This window comes from Hylobates moloch, unplaced genomic scaffold (assembly GCF_009828535.3).
Source record: "Hylobates moloch isolate HMO894 unplaced genomic scaffold, HMol_V3 SCAFFOLD_10, whole genome shotgun sequence".
Classification (NCBI taxonomy): domain Eukaryota; kingdom Metazoa; phylum Chordata; class Mammalia; order Primates; family Hylobatidae; genus Hylobates; species Hylobates moloch.
This window is the reverse complement of record NW_026652285.1, coordinates 43,148,043-43,169,636: the sequence shown is the minus strand read 5'-3', so window position 1 is coordinate 43,169,636 and position 21,594 is coordinate 43,148,043. Positions and strand designations below refer to the sequence as shown.

Below are 21,594 nucleotides of genomic sequence, written 5' to 3'. Positions count from 1 at the left end.
CAATGAAACAATCTTTTTGTGAGATATGAACAGGGAGAACTGAGTGGAGGAGAGCTACAATTCTTTGTATTATAATGTATGTATAATACTTTGTTTCCTGGATACCTAATTGCAGGGGCCACAGAGATCCCCTTTAAGAGAACTTGCTGAAGGAACCATCACTGACTGGGTCTCCAGCCACCTCACCTTTGGATCTGCAGGAGAGTTTGTACCAAGACCACACCACTCTGTGCTGCTCCCAGCCAGTGACCAAGCATAGCTGCAGGGCAGGCCATTGTCTGCCATGGGGCCCTTCAGCATCTCCCATCGGCCCAGGTTCTCCTCTTCCTCAGGGGTCAGGTTTGTGTCCTGAGCTGAAAGTTTTCCCTACCTAGGGCATCTTTATGACTTTGGTGGGCCCTAGGCCCTTTTGCTGTGGTGGGCCCATTCCTCCATTAAAAAAAAAAAAAAAACTTAACATTTTAGTTTATTACTGCATTGGCATAAAGAGGTATATGATGTAAGTTAGAAATTATTATATTCATTTTACCCTTCCAATTTTAAAATAAATAAAATTAAAATATTGTCATGGACCCCTAAAAATGCCATGGCTCCTAGGCACTATGGCTGCTGTGCCCAATAAGGACATTGGGCCTGTCCCCAGCTACTCTGGCTCCTTTCTCCTCAGAGCCTTCACAGCCACCTCTCCCAGGAAATCTCTTTCCCACCTAGTCCCAGCTTAGTGTCTGCTTCCACAGCCAGCCTTGTTGTAAATTCATCTTCCTTGCAGATGACAGACATCTGAGAGTTGTCTTTAAAGGGTAGTAACTCACCTGCTGTGTGGACAATATTTTGTGTGTTTGCAGTCCAACTGCCTCACTAACAACTTGTGCTCAGGATCCTAGGCCAAGTGAACCACAATCACATTTCTGATCCAAAAAGCATCCAGCAAACACAACACGATCTGCCCAAAGTGAGTCAGAGAGGCTGCTGGGAATAAGACCAAGACTGCTGACACCAAGTCTCATACGGAACCACCAGACTAGACCACATGCTCTTGCCACCTTTTTCTTTCCATCATTCATTTGTTGCCAAAGCTGGGTTCTATTTACTGACAATTTGAACAACATTAAGCTTCTCATTGGGGAACAAAAGGTATCTCATCATGAGTTTATTATCTCAGTTGAACTGCTAGGGGTGATTCAGAAATTGCCATTCAGGTGTCTGCCCCAGGAGAAGAGGCTGGAGGAATGACAGCCAAACCAACCAGGCTGAGTGTGTCATTGGATACAATCTGTTCTGAGGAAGAGGAGTCAGTGGGTAGGTGGCTGCAGGTGCCATTGTATTCTCCTTTCTAAAAACAATGAAGGTAGCCTGGAGTTCTTGGGAAATTTTGTCCAGTGTCTGATATTAGGAGAATTTTCCTGCCGTGTTCAATGAGCCCAACACTCCTATCTGGCATAGGGCTCTAGAGCTTCCAGAACCTCTGGAAAAGGCTTTTTTTTTTTTTTTTCTTTGTCAGATATTTAAGATTCAAGTAGGATGAAGCTAGGTATGGATGGACTTTAAGTAGACAGAATCCTTTAATCTGCCAAATCACTGGAGACCCTGCAGGCCACAGGGATTCTAAAGTATTAAAACTTGAACTGAAAATGAAAGAGGTTATATGGGAGGAATGGGTTCCCCCATAAGATGAAGAATTGAGAAGCTTATTGCCACTCCTCTACAGTCTGTTCTGCTTTGCCATACACAGAGTGAAAATCAATCTATTATTACCTAATTCTGGATTATACACAAAGAGCCCGAGGTTTCTAGGCAAAAAAAGTTTCAAATTCAGTTGACAGAAAGATCACAATTCTCAGTCATGCCGCCAGTGCTCAAGCCCCTTCTGGGATGGAGCCTGCGGTGCTGGTGTATGCACACTTGCTCCTGAAGAGGCCATCTGTTCCTTTCTTGCAGCAGCCCTCTGTATTAGCTGAACTTTTCATGTGGAACCAGTGGCCCCTGGTAGTCAGCCATTTCCCCTTGCATTAGGGAAAGAACTTTAAAGGCGGTTCCTGAATGTTTATTTTCAAGCAGTCTGTCTCAGCAGCATTCCCCCAAGACTGCCCTTGGCTTGGCTGCGGTGCCAGAGGCATCCTCTGACTCAGCTGTGATGCAGCCCTGCTGGCCACATTTGCACTCTGGTTGTGTTGTCTGCTCCAGTGTTGCTGGTTGTCTGGACAAGCTGTCTCCCCAGTAGGGCAGACAACCTGGTCTGAAGAGATGTATGCCAGAGGGAAATACCCACTGGTCTGCTGTCATGGTGAGCAGATGGCACCCAAAGATAATGAGTTACGATGCTTGTTTTTCCACCCCATGAGTCTGACAGTTATCTTCACGAGCCTTTAGTTGTAAGGGTTTTGGTGGTCCTTACTATGACAAAGTCAGACTCTAGTCTTTTTATACAGCTTTCAAGGATGATGTAAACATGAATGAATATTATGTGAGACTTCTCCTATCTGTGCTAAGACCTCAAAACCCCAAACAATAAGTGACAACAGCCTCTATTTTCTAAAGAGTGGTGCTAGACTGTCAATATGCTAAGTGGCAGCCCCTGGCACCTACCCCAGCTCTACCAGTGTTAGCCCATCTCTCCCTTCTAGCCTGTGCATATGAGAAGGCTCGAGATGAATCAGAGATATTGGAGATGGGGTTCTATAAAGAGCATTGTCACGGAGCTGCCCTGCTACGTGTTTCCTTTTGACCTCACCAGGGAAGGCAAGGGGATTGCTTCCCTTTTCTTACCTTGATCTAAAGGAGGGGGCTTAAGGGAACCACTCATGGAAGAGATAGAGGAAGGAAACTGCCATTTAACCTCATCCCCTCTCCTATGTGCAGAAATTTCTGAGCTCTGCAATTGCTCTGGACCTTGCGATGAAGGTGATCAGAGTTCTTGAGAAAGCTTGATCAGTGATACTGGAGTGTGTGTGTGATGCAGAGATGGAGCCTGGCACTGGTGCATACATCTACAGGCAAGAAACTGACTATAGGGACCTGTGGGGAAAGAGTGGAGAAAAAGGAGTTTGTTGCCAGTGAAATGCACTTCCAGAGTTTGAGGGGGCAATTTAGAAGGCAGCTGGGCTACAGTATCTTAAAAGGACTCTTCTCAAGAGAACTGCCTGCCAGTGCAGTAATTCATTAGAAGGGTAATTCCATTAGAAGGGAGCTGGTGAGGCATACCATGACTTATAGGAGCTAAGCAGGATTCACAGATGGTCAGCCAGAGAGTTGCTCATCCCTGTCTGGCAACACTAAAGTGGGATCCCCCATCGGCCAAGACAGGAATGCCAGAATTTGGCCATGTGCTGTATGAAGGGCATCAACTCTAGATTAAATAGCAACAGGCAAGTGAAACCTTTTGTCCCTGGCCTTTGCCTTTCTGTTCCATCCCCACCCTGCCCATTGCCTCCCAACTCTGAAGCAGCCAGAAGCAGTACAGTAAGAGGGAGAAGAGGTAAGGAAGAAAAAGGTGAAGTATGAAGAGACAAAGCACAAACCTTTCTCTCTACTGCTGTTGTGTGGCCCAGTCTGTGGGAAGATCTAAACCAGATGAGACATCGCAGTTGTGACTTGACTGAACCTAATCCTTGAAAATGAAGGTGTTTGTTAATAGCTGAAAGTAACTGGAAAGCCACAGTAAGTCATTCAAGGGCAGAGAAAGGAAATCCAGCAGATCTTGCACAAAGAAAATGGTAAGAAAATTAAGAAACCTGCTTCTCTACCGAGTGCTTACACTGTGCACCAAATGGATCAATGCAGAGAGTAAATAAATAAGTCCCATTAAGATGACTCTTGCTCATTCTAAACCGAAATGAGAAAAGAGTGTCATGAGTCATGGAAAGATGATCCAACCATCTCATGATGTTTGACGGAATTAAATAACTCTAACCTTATTTTAGATTTTGAAACCTTGTCCACCTTCTTCTAGAGTAGCACCACAAGCAGGCTAGGTTTTTTAAATCTCAGCAAAGAGATGCATTTCCCTCATTATTTTTCCAGCAATCAACTTTTTTTTTTTTTTTTTTTTGCTAAGGTATGTAGAAAATGGTAATGATCTGAGCTGTCAGTAGCTTACCTCCTGAAAGATTTTGTTTCACTTCACAAAATATGAATAAAGAAAGAAACCCATATGTGATGAATCAGAATTAAGACAACACAGGATAAAAATCACATCCCCTCCAGTATTCCAAAGATGTCCTGCCACAATTCTTACTGCATTATTTTAGTCATTTCCATCATTAGACAATAATTTGGGGGAACGATGCTCATTAAAAACCTTGACTCAATGTTTGGGGCAGATTGTTAGGAACATACGAGGAAATGAAGGAAAACTCACATCCACATTGTAGTTTCCAGAAATTACATTCACTGTTTGCTTTTCTACAACACAAAGACTAGCACTCTCCTGGGAAGACTTCCCTCAATGCTCTCTGCAGTTCTGAAATTCCTAAGTAGACAATGAGCTCCCCTTCTATGTGCTGTTTCTCCAGTTTTTACCTGAAAGCAAAGGCAAAAGCTGTGTCCGGTATATGAACGAACACAAGATGAACTCACACAGAGTAAAATCTGCTGTTGCGGGCAGACATCTGAACAATTTAATCTTTACTTTGCCACCCAAATGGATAGCGCTCCGGGGAAATCAATATATGCAGTAGAAAGCAAATTTGATAAGAGAGGGAATCTCTTTCGTTTTTAGAGCATTGGAGGGTTTGTTTTGTTTTGTTTTGTTTTAAAGAATGATACTGATCAAATCTTTGAGTCCTATGGGCAGAGCTTTTCAAATAAAATATTTTAGAATCTTTTGAACTCATCATTTTTAGCCCTATCCTCTATAGGGGAAAGACTTACAGAGCACTCCAGGCACGAGGACTCTGTGTGTGCGTGTGTGTGTGTGTGTGTGTGTGTGTGTGTGTGTATGTTGAGTGGGGATGTTGACTAATGAATGGGCAAAATGTGTGTGTGTGTGTGAGTGTGTGTGTGTGTGTGTGTGTGTGTGTGTGTGTGTGTGTGTGTGTGTGTGTTGAGTGGGGATGTTGGCTAATGAATGGGCAAAATATTAGTCCAAAGGTTGAGGAGAACTTGGAGTGAAATAGCAGGAAAGAGTGGAATGCAGGCAATCAGCCTTCCTGCTAATCATAAGTAGGAATGTAGCCTGGAACCCAGGGGTTCCTCTGCCATGATCACATACTTTGGGATGCTCAAATGCTCTCCAAATATAAAATAAACCATCCACTCTCATGTCTCTACACTTTGCACATGCTACATTTGTCTCCCCCTTATGCATCTGGCCAAATTCCAGTTTTACTATTACTTCCTTAAGAGGGCCTTCCCTGTACCCCAAAACCAAGGTAATCTTTTGTCTGTGGTTTCATATCATTTATTTCATACCTCTATTAGTCATACATTACTATGCATGCTTGCAAGTTTATGTAGCATTTTGGTATTCAGATAATTTGAGAAATGCCATAATGTACATGAGCACAGAACTATATTACAGGTGGTGAGAAATCCTGAAATAAAGAAATCTGTTTAGCTTTCTTTAATGCAGGGTTTCCCCAGGTTATTTGACCACATATCACCCTTGTGCCCCATATAAGGATTAGTTTACTAAAAACTGGTATTATAGGGAAGGACATTTTGGGAAAAGTTGGTTCCTGTAAACTCTTTGAGGTTAATGACTGTTTTTTTTTTTTCTTAAAGCATCATTTTTTAAAAATTATACTTTAAGTTCTGGGATATATGTGCAGAATGTGCAGGTTTGTTACATAGGTATACATGTGCCATGGTGGTTTGCTGCACCCATCAACCCGTCATCTACATTAGGTATTTCTCCTAATGCTATCTCCACCCCTTGACAGACCCCAGTGTGTGATGTTTCCCTCCCTGTGTCCATGTGTTCTCATTGTTCAGCTCCCACTTATGAGTGAGAACGTGCAGTGTTTGTTTTTCTGTTCCTGTGTTAGTTTGCTGAGAACAATGGTTTCTAGTTTCATCCACGTCCCTGCAAAGGACATGAACTCATCCTTTTTTATAGCTGCATGGTATTCCATGGTGTATATGTGCCACATTTTCTTTATCCAGAATGACTGTTTTTTTATATCACCAGGGTATGCAAGAATGTACATATAAATACATGTAAAAAGTGCTTATTATGTGTTTGTTGAATGAGTGAAGGAATGAATAAGTGATCAATGAAGAAGCATCATTCTGATGTTGAGGCTCTGACTGGACTTACTATATAATCCCATGGATGGCTGGAAGGTGCGTAGTCTTCTTAGACTTCCTCCCTTCAGCCCTCAGGTCAGCTTCTTTTTCAGCCAACAGTATTGACATAGGGGGACCAAGCAATGCTAGTAGGAAAAGCTGCCTGCCTTGGGGAAGTATTTTGTAATAGCCAAGGAAGAAGAGGGAGAATGGGAAAATGGAGAGAGGGAGATTGGAGGGGAAGAGGGAGTGGGAGAGGAAAGAGGCAAGTGTTTATGTCAGGGGTGACAGCACCCTACCAGCAAGTCTTAGTGCTTCTCAAGGATGACCACACCACCATGCTTACGTCTTGACCCTTCTGGTCAAGACATTAGAAAATCTAGGGCCTCTTTTTCTCACCCCTTGGTCCCTTTAGTCTTCTTCTTTTTTTTTTTTCTAATACCAAATGCTATGTGCTTTTAAGTATCCAGGAGGGACTCAAGCCATCTTGAAATAGATCTCACTGAATGGTGTATTTGGAGATTTTGGTAAATAGCATTAGGCAAGGAGAGAAAAGTAAAATATTGGAACTCAAAGGCATCTTAGGGATCATTGAATTCAAATTGCTCATTTGCAGATGCGTCAGTGGAGACCCTAAGAAGTTAAGGGTTTAGTCAAGGTAATAAAGTACTCTGATAACTGGGCCTGGAGCACAAGTATTTGGACTCCTAGCCTGGGGCTCTTTCTCTATCCCTGGGGACACAAATATAGTCAGAATATTCTATGATTGCAGATGGGCGTGAGGAAGGACTAGGAGAATTACACTCTTCAAAGGATGAATTGCACTCAGGTAACATAGCCAAATGGATGATTTGACACTAGTCCATTGGTCTGTTGCCTCTTCCAAGAAATATATGTTCTCCCCAGCCAGCTGCCTCTTGCCATCATTGAGGGTGAAAAACACTGAATAATCACTGAATCATAATGTTGGTTACCCACAGGGTTTGACTTCGGAACTAATTTTTAACTGATTTGGGAAAAGTTCTTTAACACTTCCCCATTGTTAAATTTGCGTCTCTGTGCAACTGTGATAAAGACACAAGAAATAATTGCCATTTTGATGCATCAGACTTTCAAGATCCTTTCTGTTCCTTGTATTAGATTCTTAAGATATGATAGAAAAACAATCTCAAAACTAGCCTATTGTCACACATGAAGAAAAAGTCATCTGGCTTTTCTTTCTTGAAACCCCAAGAGATTGTTAGTTGCTTTACTCATTTACATAAAGCTCTCAAGAGTTGGTGACATTTTATTATTTTGAGTTAACCTGTCTTTTAAAATACTCATGCAGATTCATGGATTACTTTGCCATGACTGGTTATCATTCACTCCACACAGAGCACTCATTTATAGTGTGGTTCCTACAAAGGGCCCCAAATGAGGATGGGCCACTTATTTAGAAGGTAAAACTATGGGCTATCCGTAGGAAAACTCCAATCCTTTGTCACTGTCAAAAGTGCTAAACAGCACTTTGGGAGGCCAAGGCGGGTGGATCACCTAAGGTCAGGAGCTCGAGACCAGCCTGGCCAACATGGGGAAACCCCATCTTTACTAAAAATACAAAAATTAGTTAGACAAAGTGGTGGGTGTCTGTAATCTCAGCTGCTTGGAAGGCTGAGGCAGGGGGAATTGCTTGAACCTGGGAAGTGGAGGTTGCAGTGAGCCGAGATTTCACCACTGCACTCCAGGCTGGGCGACAGAGCGAGACTCCATCTCAAAAAAAAAAAGGTGGTGGGGGGGCTGAACCTTGCTTGTACAGGTAGGAAGTGCATTAACATGCTTTTTTTTTTTTTTTGTCTTATCTCAATTTCTTATGTAAGTGACCCCAGATGCATCTAAAGAAACAGTTTCTGGGGGATTCTTCTGTACTCTTGCTTCACCTTTTTACTCTCCATCTATTGAAATAATGTCTGTCATGTTAATCCACCTAAATACACTGCTGTGATGGTGTCTCTCCCCTGCCCAAACACCTGTGTGGCCTCCCATTGTCAATGAAATAAAGTTAAAATCTCTTTCCTGGCATTCCAGGCATTTTAGAATTTGCCCCTGCACTGCTTTCTCAGCCACATCTCTCCCCGCATCCACCCCTTGTAGCACCACCACTGTATCATTGCTCTTAGCTTTTTCTCATCTTTGTCAAAATCATACCCATCCCCGAAATACAGTTTACTTCTTTTATCATGTCTTCTAGGACATCCAAGCAGTGAGGGACCTCTTTTGTCTCTGAATTCCCAACACCTTTTTTTTTTGGTGGGGGAAGGAGACCACTCTTATTGCACTTGACACATACCACCCTTTGTTAACATCCATTTATGGTAGAAATCTCTTTTCCTTTCTTGAAAGCATCTTCCTTGAAGCTGGGAATGGGCCATAGAGAATCTGTCATTTTAACTGTCATTTTCCCCGTTATATCTAATGCTGGGACAAATTAATGAAAATGCTAGATTTAAAGTTGCGTTTGTTTTAAACAGGCAAGCTCCATGAGACTCCAATCTTTTTATTTGTGGTTACTTATAAAGAACTTATTCTAAGAAGCCTGAACGTGTTGTAAAAGAAAGGAAACTTATCAAATGAAGGTTGCAAAATAGAAGTTGGCCAACAGGGCCTGACCTGCAAATGTGTTTTATTGGACCAGACTGTGATTTTAGAAAATATTCACCAACTTTTAAAAATTTGGGAAATTTCACACACAAAAAAATCCCCTGCCTTCCTGATGATCTTGAAACATCAAAAGATCTGGCAACCTGGGCTTACATTCTCACACAGCAGCAACTCACTGGAGCCGAGTAGCCTTTGTACAGGGTCTCTGCTCTCTAGTTTGCCGCAGTCTTCACCCAGCCCACATGCCATTTGCTTATACTACCTGCCTGGCTGTTATAGGAAATTGAACCTGAGACTCTGGATATAAAGGAGAAGATAGAATAGGAGCAAAGAGAACAATAAGGTTAGGATGAAGACTGTCCAGAGTCAAGATAAGCTGAAGGATGAGCACTTTTGAAAAAAAGAGTTGGAGACATGGTTAAAAATATTCAAATGAAGAGATGTGACAGTGAATGAAGAAAAATGGAAAGAACCATAAGAGGTCATCACGTCTTCAGGCATGGGGACACGCTGTCACCCCAAATTATTGGGTTAAGTATATTACCCCAATATCTATGTATAAATGATCAAAAGAGAAAAAGTTAACTGTTTGCAGCAGAATAAAAATTCCTGTTCTTGTTCTTGTGGAAAAGCCAGCTGCCAGAAGCTTCTCACTCCTTGGAGACCTTGGAGTCGAGGATGAAATGTCTTACAAATGTGGGGAGACCTAGGCTTTTCCAAAGCCTACCAGGGTCCAGGTGAGAGCAGTGGTAACCCACAAGTAAGTAAGCCCTTGCCCTTGTCTCTCTTCTGTGGAGGACTTCTCCTCAAAGCTGACTTCTTGCTGGTAACACAACCTCACCTCCCATTTTCCTTGCAGAGAAGCAGCCTTCTTGGCCACTAGGGGGGCCTGTTGCACACCACATTCAGATCTAATCATCAGTATTGGCTCACCTCACTGTCACTTGGGAAGTTCTTGGGACCCATTCCCATCCTTTGATCTATTTTCAGTGAAAAGTAACCTAGGATTTTTCCAGCCTTGTCTTTAGAAATGAGAAATATTGAACAACAAATACACAAGAAAGTAAAGCATAATATGGAAATGTGAAAATGCAAGACTAGGCCACAGGTGAAGGAGAATCTTTAAGGGGGTGGCCTTCCCCTTAGCTACAGAGCTCACAGCTGCAGTTTGTCTCTACCTCACTGTAGATCCTTCCCTACTCTTTTGCTGCACCTCCTGGTTCCTACTTAGTTCCCACTCACCCTCCTCCCTCCTCTCTTCCCTGCTGACAGAAGCCACAGCTAGGTCAGTGCAGGAAGTGGGAGGAGACCGCAGAAAAATTTATCCTGGGAAGAGGACTCCATTTGACCCCAGCTCACCCAGTTCACTCTTGAAGGTGTGATCCTGTGGGAGAATGGAGTGGACATTCCGAATACTTCCTCCTCCAACAAACCAGTTCACATTGGGATTCCAGCGGTTCACAAAGCCACAGAGATGATTTTCTTCAAAGTCACATTCTGGGGAAGGGAAACAAAAACACTTCATGGGGACACAGTGTCACACCTGGGTACACCCATCCTACTACAGAGTTTGCTCTTAGATATTCAGAAGTTTCTGTCTTCCTTTGCCCACTGCGACCTTTCTACCAGGACCCCTGCACAATATTGGCCAAGAAGAGAGACAGATCCTGTAGTGAATCAATATTCTAATTCATCATTGGCCCTTTGGATTGTGGCCCTTCCACTTATTAGCCGTGTCACTTGGAGCATGACTTACCACTTTTTGTAGCCTCTGGGTCTCCATATGTGAAATGGGGACAATGTCCCCACTTCACAGAGCTATTGTAAGTGCGGAGAGCTCCCAGCACAGTGCCAGGCATGTAGTCAGTGCTTGGTACAAGTCAGCTATTTTTATCAGTCCCCTCTGTCTCAAAGCACTGTTCAGGGTTATGTTCTTAGCTCTAGAAAATTTTTTCCACAACACTTTCTTGAATCTAGTGGCCCGCCCCTCCATTCCTTTCTCTTCTCATGATGAACAAGTTGCCCAGAGCTGAGCGGCATGTGCCCGAGATGCTAAAATTCCCTGTTTTTCTTATAAATCAGAACCCAGCTCAAGTCATCTGGTAAGAAACAAAGATTCAAAAACAACTAACATTTGTTGTACTCCGGGTACTAGATTCTTCACACATGTTCTTCTCCCTTAAGCCTGTCAAATGATCCTATGATGTAGCAATTGCCACCTTACAAATAAGGAAACAGAGATTGAGTGTACCCTCTGTTTCCTCCTTCCTGCCAGGATCTTGACTGGTGTAGTCAGCAATGTGTTTTTACATTAGCAAGCCCTGAAAATTTCTACGATTTTCATTTTCAATGTTTCCACCACAGTGTCTGCTAACCAATGCCCTAACATTCAGTGCCAAAGGCTGCCTAAGAGTAAAATAAAAAGCAGAATATTCCTCAATATGCCAGGCTCCGTTCTGAGCGCTTTACATAAATTAACTTATTCAACCCTCAAAGCAGCCCCATGACATAGGCACTGTTACTAGCCTCATTTTACAGATGAGGAATGGAGAGAGGCAGAGAAAGTACCCAGAAAGAAAGAAGTCAGACTGTGATCACAGAGTTTAACAAGATAAAAGTGTCGGCATCCTTTGTTTTAAACAAATCAGAAGTCACCACATCATTTGAAGAAAGGCAATTAACATGTCTTACATGTCCAGCACTGTATATACCAATTATCTTCATAGCCACGATATCATTCCTCCTCCTAAGAATCCTAGGAGGGAAGCTTTTTATTCCCATTTTACGGATGCCAAGAGGCTGAGGCTCAGTAAGCTGACTGAGCCAGCAGGTGGCGCTCCACGAGGGGTGTCTGACTTCCCTGTCGTTCACAAGCTGTGCAGATGCCAGGTTTCGGAAGCTCAGCGGGAGGCTCAAGGAAAGGAGCCTGAGCCTCACTGTGTCTTCAGAAAATAGTCTATTTTCTTTCACTTGCGCTAGAGGTATCATTGAGGTCAAAACAGAGAAGTGAAACTTAAGGAAATTAGCAAAGGCTTTGTTGTTGTTGTTGTTCAGAATATTCTTTGACTCTCCTTTCTCTTCCCCATCACATTCATTTAGCCTTCAAGAGCTGTCAGTGCTGAAAAATCTCTCAATTCTACTGCCTTTTTCCGATTCCACTGCTAATTCAATATTACCCTCATTATGCCCCCTCTGTAAGGTCACAGCTGCTTCCTAGGGGTTTTCCCACCTGCTATGCATTTTCCTTGTACCCAACTCATTTTCCACGTGGCAGCTGGAGTCATCTGAAAGTGCAGCTGCACACTTCTCCCCTGCTGGCTGACCCACATGATTCAGCAGGTCCAAGCTCCACATCCTGCATCCACACTCTTCCATCACAAACTCCCTTAGCAGTCCTGGTCTTCACTTCAAACACCCTACTCAGCCTCTTGCCTTTGCCTGAACCTGCTCTGTTTCTTTCTCCCCACAGGGGTCTGGTGATGGAGAATCCTTGCCTTCCTACCCTGCACCTCCACTTAACTAAATTCTTCTCCTTCTTGAAACTCCTGCTCCAGTGCACTGTCCCTATTCAGTCCTCTCCAATTTCCTCTCCTCCTCCCTGCGCCTCTCCACTGCACGGCTTGTCCTTCCTCAGCAGTATTTGTCATATACAGAACTAGCTTCAGTGTAGACAAATAGGAACTGAACCACCATAGGACACGGTTTATCCTTTCTTTATGCCCTCTTGGAAGCTGGCACATAAGAGACAGCCAACCAACTCTGCTCAAGTGAAATCTAAGTGACAACTGTGATTATTAAGAGGAGAGCCGTGGTGTGCCAAGAGAGAAATAAGGGAAAGGAGGTAGTACAATGTCTGCTTGTCTGCCACACGCTACAAAAAGCTGAGTTTCCAGCAATTTGTAAATTATTTTAATCAGAATGTGTTGAAGTTAAGGTGGCAGCTCTGAAGTTACAGTTCCTGCATCTATATTTCTTTCATTAATCCAGACTGTACGGGCAGATTCTAATGAGCCTTCCCACACTGAAGACAAACAACATACAGTATTCAAATGAACCTAGCAAAGAATTTAAACCAGTATGCATTATGCAGTGCATTCTATAAAATACTTGGTCTTTAGGATTGATTCAGTTCCCTCTGGCAACAGTAACTTTTAGAAAAAGATTCACAATTTGATTCAATGAAAATGAAGCCCACTTACCAATACAGTAGCCGGTTGTCATCTTGATTTCAAACAGTGCAATGCTGGCTGTGTTTCCCTGTCCTAGTACACCTTCTATTAAAATCTGCACAACATACGAGGAAGAAGGGGAGTTAGACTTCAAAACATCATGTTTCCTTGGTTCAATATTTCAGCTATTAGTCTGGAGCTGTTCAGCCATTTAAGGCAAAACAGGATTGTTAGTCTCAGCTAATTGCTATTGGATACCAATTTCACTACGGACTTTACTAAAAGAATGTGTGTGTATGTATGTGTGTGCATGCGCATGTGCACATAAACTCATACATCAAAACTTCGAGGTGAGTAAGGCATCTGATAGAAGCTCAGAGTCAGCTGTCTTTTCTTCTCTTGCTATCCCAACCACCACCATCTTCAGTGCTTGTGGTAGCACTTGTGGTCCTGTTTCTGAAAGTAATCACTTTTTCTCCTGTGGTTTTAGCCCTATATTCTGCAACTATGCTGGCAGATTTAGGAGGTGATAACTGCTGGGAAGAAGTTGTTAAAGAGGGAACTCAGAGCCCCCATGCTCCATCCTCAACCACTGGCTGACAGGGAAGGACTCCAAGTAGACAGCAGGTATAGGAGAGTAAAGTATTTCAAGCTTTTCAAAGAAGAAGTGGGATGGGATAGGAAATCGAAAGGCAGATTAGGAATAGGGAACGTTTTCATGATGGCTCCATTGTGTCCTCGATGAAATATTTTCAATAAACATCACACTTCATGGCCAGGTGTGTCTGGATCCCATCCTCCTTCCTTATCCAGTCCACACCCAGCTTCACCTTACATTCGCTACCTTCCTTTTCCAGGACTCCCAAAGGAACAACTTCCCTCTTTGAAAAGGAAATGGAACATGTCCTTTAAGTATCTTTTCTCTTTTAAAGTATTTTCATTTTCCTTTTATTATAATGTTTTGTTCAAAATTTGTAGCAAAGAAATGATTAAGAAGATAAACAAACATATAGCACACACAATTTAGAAGGATGAAATAAAATTCTAGAAATGAGAATACTCCCTAAAGCCATAGAAAATCTATTTTCATTGAAGAGGTTGGTTTAAGCCCCATTTAGATTTTTACAGAAGGCTCATTTAAATAGACGGGAAAGAAATCTGGGAAGAAGCTCTTTTAAGAAATAAACAAAATGTTAATTTCCATTGCTAATATTCTTCTGTGGTATGTATCTTATGAAACATCACATCATAATCCAGGAGATAACTAACCTCCACGTCAGAAGTTTTCATAAGATTTTAGAATAGTATAAAGCAAAGGTAATAGGCCCTATATCTTTCTCCTAAACTCTACCTACCTTGAATTTCTTGGAACTATTTTGCAAATCCAAACTGGCTATGAGCCAGCTGTCTGAAGGTTCCTTAGCTGACCAAAGCAAGCGATCAAAGCTTTCATCTTCAAATCTCATGTAGAGGTTCAGCTGGCTGGGATCTGACAGAGACTCCGAAGATGTGGTTATCTGGTAGACCAAGCGGAGGCAGCTCCATTCCTCAGCCTGTAAGTCAGGACTTAGCAGCACAGCTTTCTCTCCCTGCTTGCCAAAGGAGGTATCCACATAAATGTAATGGCCTGGAAAGAGAAAGGAACACAGGAAAAGGATCAATTTTTGGTTTGCAACCTGGAAAAATACGCAACTGCAGTCCAGTAAGTCTCTGGGCAGATAAACCTGCAGATACATTTTGTCAATCCATTGAAAGTTGCCTGAACACTGGATCACTGGCCTCTTTTGAAAAAATTAGAAAGCACTGAGGCCATGTTACCAGATGATGACAACAGGCTGGAGCTGAGTGGTGCTGCCTCTTCAGAGGGTGGCAAGTGGTCTCCACTTTGCCATAATTGCCATCACTCCCTCTTCACTCCTGACACTGAGTGTCTCTGCTTTTTATTCTTTTACACCAGGCCCATTTAGCACATTGCATTCATCTCCCTGGTCCCCACAGGCATATGTGTCTGCAGGCTGAGGGACATCAGAATCAGAAGAGCGGCATGACTGAAGTCAGGATAACTAGGTGGACTCAACCTTCTCCTTACATAGCTCTCCCCATTACCTAATGTTTCAATCTGCATTTAACTTGCATCATTATGTAGACTGAATTGATTTGGTTACCTAAGCCTGGATCTTGGGACCTAGGCAGAAAAAGTACATTGTAAGCTATTTTTTTTTTTTTAATTAGGAATAAGACTTCCTTCCCTTGACTCTTCCATGACCAGATTTCATAGTTCTGAGAACTAAATGAGGAAACACTTGCAAAACATGTAGCACAGGGCTGGGAAAGCACTGGACACTCTGGGACTAGCAATTGTCCTTCCTTCTCCTCTATCCTCACTTCTCCTTTCGGATTCCCTCTTTCCTCCTTTCTCCTTCTCCTCCTCTCTTCTGTGTTCTTATTCCCCTTTCTCCATCCTCCTCCTCCTTTCCTTTTCCTCTGTTCATTCTCCTTCCCTTCTCCCTCTACCCTCCTAATATTGACAAGTTCTTTCTGCTGGCTGTACAGGATGTGAAAAGCATTTCTATAAAAAAAGGTGGGGCATTGAAGCCAAGAACCTTAACTCGAGCCTTCCAAACCCACCTCTGGCCATCTGGTTTCCTATATCAATGATCCAATTGCCTGTGGGTCTTTGGGGACCTCCTGGGCCTTTCTGGCCTGCAGATTCTCATGCTTTCTCGGAGGGCCCCACATTCATGGCTGTCATTTAACCTGCTGTCTTTCATCCTGTGGCTTCCACCTCCCTGTGTCTGCACTTTGGTCTCTCTAACCGTAAACTCTTACTAGAAAGGATCTGAAAAGCCTCTTTGTTTTGCTTGATGTTCTTCAGCCTGTCCTCCCACGCTTGTTGTCTCAAATGCCCATCCCAGCCTGGATCCTTATCTCTGTGGCGAGTACCGACAGGCTAACTGGAGCTCAGATGACAGCCATCCTCACGTGAGGGACACAGTTAGGGCATTGTCTTCAGGGATCCTTTCTTGCTGACTGAAGGATTTCAAGATCAAGATCTAACTCTTGCTGGCAATCTTCTTAACATAGCAACCGCCCACTGGGTGCGGATAGTAATTGCTTCTAGATGCCAACCCAGGCACCCTTGTGGAGAAATCTGGCCCTTGCAGCAATTGCTGCCACTACCATACCTCCCACGTACAGGCGACAGTCACTGCAACTCAGGCCCAAGTGCTGTTCTAAGTGCTTCACACGCATTTCCGAGGTGAAGGGCTTGTTGGGTTTGACTATTCTAAGCTGGGGCTCTTGAGGCCAACCCTTTTTTGGATAAAGTGCTGCTTCTTGTGGCATGAGGAATGTATTAGTGCCATCCTCTTTCCCCACTCTTTGCTACTGCCCCAAAAGAAGGGACTTCAAGCAGGCTGGGTTGGGGGAGATCATGTGAGTACCTCAAACCTTTTCCAAGGAAGTAGAGAGTTGGGACGTGGAGTATAAAAGAGGAAAGAAACAAAGACCTTGCTATGTCCTATCAACATTCATATCAAATACCAACTTTGCTGCCATGGGAGGCTCAATTTTCCCTGGGCACTTCCCCAGCCTCCCCTTTTGTCTCCCTCCCCTTTTTCTTTCCCCATTCTAGAAAGGGACAACTCAAAGCAATGCTCTTAAAGTTGAGCCCAGAGTCACCTGGATATCTTGTTCAAATACACGTCCCCAGGCCCACCCCTCGATTTTCCAATCCAGTAGTGCTGGGGTGATGCTGCATTTCTAACAGATTGCATTTCTTAGACGTTCCAGGTGATACTGATGCTACTGGTCTTTGAGAACTGTTGACTTACAATGTATGGACAGGTAAATAGGGTTCATTCTCCAGCCACCTCTCATCTACCAAAGAAAGTGCAGCCTCCTGTAGCATGTAAAGGAGGCGGGCAACAGTTCTGCTGGAAGGTACAACTCAAATTTAAGTGAATGTGTGTTAAAGCAGGTGCACAGAGTCCATCTGCTGGTGATTATCTTGGCTTTTCAGTGAGTGCCATAAAAAAATTCTCTTGACGTTCTCTCCCACCTGATGAGATTTTACTATAAGCTTATGCTAATGTTCTCTTGTCAAGAACCTTTGAGAGCACACACTATATAAAATGTACTATTTAAAATATCTAGATTTTATTCTGTGTGATGAAAGTCAGTGCTATTCATTGAGTGATTTTGACATCTTAGCCATAAATGTGGGTTATTTTAAAATATTGGAATTTTGCATTTAAATTAAAGATCTCATATTTGTTTTTAGGTCACGCCATGTGAACGTGCCTCTTAGTTGCATTACAGTCCATGCAAAGAGGTATCCACCCAGCTGACTGGATGCAATCCACCCAGCAGAATGATGCATTTTCCTAGACCTAATCATTAGCCCAAGCACCGCCCGCCTCCACTATCACTGCCAACTTCAAGACTAATTTTCTAAATTAATCACTACATTTTCCAGGCCTGCTCCAGATACAGCCTTAGAATCCTTCTAAACATAGTGCTCCATGTAACCACTACCAATCAATCTGAGTTGGCACTTGAGTCGAAACTACTTGTTATCTCTGCTTGTGGCTTCAGTGTAGGGGTATATTTTGTGGTCACGTTATAGCTAATTTGAACTAGAAGGAACATGGTATATTTTGAAGAAGTTTTAGAAAATATAGGATGAGGAAGATATTAATGTCAAGGATGTTGCCTTTCCCTGCCTTGTCACTAAGAAAATTGCTATTCTAGAATAAATGTGTGAGTTCTTTTTACTTAAAAAGAATCATTTTACCACCAAGTGAATTAACGAAGTTTTCTTTGGGTGTAAAATGTTTTATTTATTCCATCTTAATCAGATTGATATTTGGAAGTTAACTTTAGACATAATTTGCATTCCATAGAATTCACCCTTTTAATACAATTCAGAGGTTTTTAACATGTTCATAAAGTTGTGCACCATCACCAGTATCTAATTCCAGAACATTTTCACCATAACCCCAAAAGGAAACCCTGTATCCATTAGCAGTCATCCCTCATTCTCCCCACCCCTAGCCTCTGGAAACCACAAATCTACTCCCTGTCTGCCTGAACTTGCCTATTCTGGAAACTTTATATAAATAGAATTATATAATATGTGTCCCTTTGTGACTAGCTTCTTTCACCTAGCATATTTTCAAGGTTCATCCATGTTGTAGCATATATTAGAATTTCATTCTTTTTGGGGGCTAATATTCTATTTTATGGATATACCACATTTTATTCATTCATTAGTTGATGGACATTTGGATTGCCTCTACTTTTTGACTATTATGAATAATCCTGCCATGAGCATTTTTTTTTATATATATATATTTTATTATACTTCAGGGTTTTAGGGTACATGTGCACAATGTGCAGGTTTGTTACATATGTATCCATGTGCCATGTTGATTTCCTGCACCCATTAACTCGTCATTTAGCATTAGGTGTATCTCCTAATGCTGTCCCTCCCCCCTCCCCCCACCCCACAACAGTCCCCGGAGTGTGATGTTCCCCTTCCTGTGTCCATGAGTTCTCATTGTTCAATTCCCACCTATGAGTGAGAACATGCGGTGTTTGGTTTTTTGTCCTTGCGATAGTTTACTGAGAATGATGTTTTCCAGTTTCATCCATGTCCCTACAAAGGACACGAACTCATCATTTTTTATGGCTGCATAGTATTCCATGGTGTATATGTGCCACATTTTCTTAATCCAGTCTATCGTTGTTGGACATTTGGGTTGGTTCCAACTCTTTGCTATTGTGAATAGTGCCGCAATAAACATACGTGTGCATGTGTCTTTATAGCAGCATGATTTATAGTCCTTTGGGTATATACCCAGTAATGGGATGGCTGGGTCAAATGGTATTTCTAGTTCGAGATCCCTGAGGAATCGCCACACTGACTTCCACAATGGTTGAACTAGTTTACAGTCCCACCAACAGTGTAAAAGTGTTCCTATTTCTCCACATCCTCTCCAGCACCTGTTGTTTCCTGATTTTTTAATGATGGCCATTCTAACTGGTGTGAGATGGTATCTCACTGTGGTTTTGATTTGCATTTCTCTGATGGCCAGTGATGATGAGCATTTCTTCATGTGTTTTTTGGCTGCATAAATGTCTTCTTTTGAGAAGTGTCTGTTCATGTCCTCTGCCCACTTTTTGATGGGGTTGTTTGTTTTTTTCTTGTAAATTTGTTTGAGTTCATTGTAGATTCTGGATATTAGCCCTTTGTCAGATGAGTAGGTTGCAAAAATTTTCTCCCATTCTGTAGGTTGCCTGTTCACTCTGATGATAGTTTCTTTTGCTGTGCAGAAGCTCTTTAGTTTAATGAGATCCCATTTGTCGATTTTGGCTTTTGTTGCCATTGCTTTTGGTGTTTTAGACATGAAGTCCTTGCCCACGCCTATGTCCTGAATGGTATTGCCTAGGTTTTCTTGTAGGATTTTAATGGTTTTAGGTCTAACATATAAGTCTTTAATCCATCTTGAATTAATTTTTGTATAAGGTGTAAGGAAGGGATCCAGTTGCAGCTTTCTACATATGGCTAGCCAGTTTTCCCAGCACCATTTATTAAATAGGGAATCCTTTCCCCATTTCTTGTTTTTGTCAGGTTTGTCAAAGATCAGATAGTTGTAGCTATGCGGCATCATTTCTGAGGGCTCTGTTCTGTTCCATTGATCTATGTCTCTGTTGTGGTACCAGTACCATGCTGTTTTGGTTACTGTAGCCTTGTAGTATAGTTTAAAGTCAGGTAGCGTGATGCCTCCAGCTTTGTTCTTTTGGCTTAGGATTGACTTGGCGATGCGGGCTCTTTTTTGGTTCCATATGAACTTTAAAGTAGTTTTTTCCAATTCTGTGAAGAAAGTCATTGGTAGCTTGATGGGGATGGCATTGAATCTATAAATGACCTTGGGCAGTATGGCCATTTTCACAATATTGATTCTTCCAACCCATGAGCATGCAATGTTCTTCCATTTGTTTGTATCCTCATTGATTTCATTGAGCAGTGGTTTGTAGTTCTCCTTGAAGAGGTCCTTCACATCCCTTGTAAGTTGGATTCCTAGGTATTTTATTCTCTTTGAAGCAATTGTGAATGGGAGTTCACTCATGATTTGGCTCTCTGTTTGTCTGTTATTGGTGTACAAGAATGCTTGTGATTTTTGTACATTAATTTTGTATCCTGAGACTTTGCTGAAGTTGCTAATCAGCTTAAGGAGATTTTGGGCTGAGACAATGGGGTTTTCTAGATATACAATCATGTCATCTGCAAACAGGGACAATTTGACTTCCTCTTTTCCTAATTGAATACCCTTTATTTCCTTCTCCTGCCTGATGGCTCTGGCCAGAACTTCCAGCACTATGTTGAAAAGGAGCGGTGAGAGAGGGCATCCCTGTCTTGTGCCAGTTTTCAGAGGGAATGCTTCCAGTTTTTGCCCATTCAGTATGATATTGGCTGTGGGTTTGTCATAGATAGCTCTTATTATTTTGAGATACGTCCCATCAATACCTAATTTATTGAGAGTTTTTAGCATGAAGGGTTGTTGAATTTTGTCAAAGGCCTTTTCTGCATCTATTGAGATAATCATGTGTTTTTGTCTTTGGTTCTGTTTATATGCTGGATTACATTTATTGATTTGCGTATGTTGAACCAGCCTTGCATCCCAGGGATGAAGCCCACTTGATCATGGTGGATAAGCTTTTTGATGTGCTGCTGGATTCGGTTTGCCAGTATTTTATTGAGGATTTTTGCATCAATGTTCATCAAGGATATTGGTCTGAAATTCTCTTTTTTGGTTATGTCTCTGCCAGGTTTTGGTATCAGGATGATGCTGGCTTCATAAAATGTGTTAGGGAGGATTCCCTCTTTTTCTATTGATTGGAATAGTTTCAGAAGGAATGGTACCAGTTCCTCCTTGTACCTCTGGTAGAATTCAGCTGTGAATCCATCAGGTCCTGGACTCTTTTTGGTTGGTAAGCTGTTGATTATTGCCACAATTTCAGAACCTGTTATTGGTCTATTCAGAGATTCAACTTCTTCCTGGTTTAGTCTTGGGAGGGTGTATTTGTCGAGGAATTTATCCATTTCTTCTAGATTTTCTAGTTTATTTGCATAGAGGTGTTTGTAGTATTCTCTGATGGTAGATTGTATTTCTGTGGGATCGGTGGTGATATCCCCTTTTTCGTTTTTTATTGCATCTATTTGATTCTTCTCTCTTTTCTTCTTTATTAGTCTTGCTAGCGGTCCATCAATTTTGTTGATCTTTTCAAAAAACCAGCTCCTGGATTCATTAATTTTTTGAAGAGTTTTTTGTGTCTCTATTTCCTTCAGTTCTGCTCTGATTTTAGTTATTTCTAGCCTTCTGCTAGCTTTTGAATGTGTTTGCTCTTGCTTTTCTAGTTCTTTTAATTGTGATGTTAGGGTGTCAATTTTGGATCTTTCCTGCTTTCTCTTGTGGGCATTTAGTGCTATAAATTTCCCTCTACACACTGCTTTGAATGTGTCCCAGAGATTCTGGTATGTTGTGTCTTTGTTCTC

At 42.2% G+C, this 21,594-nt stretch overlaps 1 protein-coding gene across 1 annotated transcript in view; it reads right to left on the bottom strand.

The window, feature by feature from the left end:
- MAMDC2 (MAM domain containing 2) overlaps positions 1 to 21,594 on the bottom strand; it is a 146,164-nt gene that overhangs the window by 52,763 nt on the left and 71,807 nt on the right. Inside the window, exons 3-5 of the mRNA XM_032164257.2 lie at positions 14,390 to 14,661; positions 13,065 to 13,149; positions 10,225 to 10,362 (exon numbers count right to left, since the gene is read on the bottom strand). Of these exons, the coding sequence (XP_032020148.1) occupies positions 10,225 to 10,362; positions 13,065 to 13,149; positions 14,390 to 14,661 (495 nt within the window). The remainder of the gene's footprint in view (positions 1 to 10,224; positions 10,363 to 13,064; positions 13,150 to 14,389; positions 14,662 to 21,594) is intronic.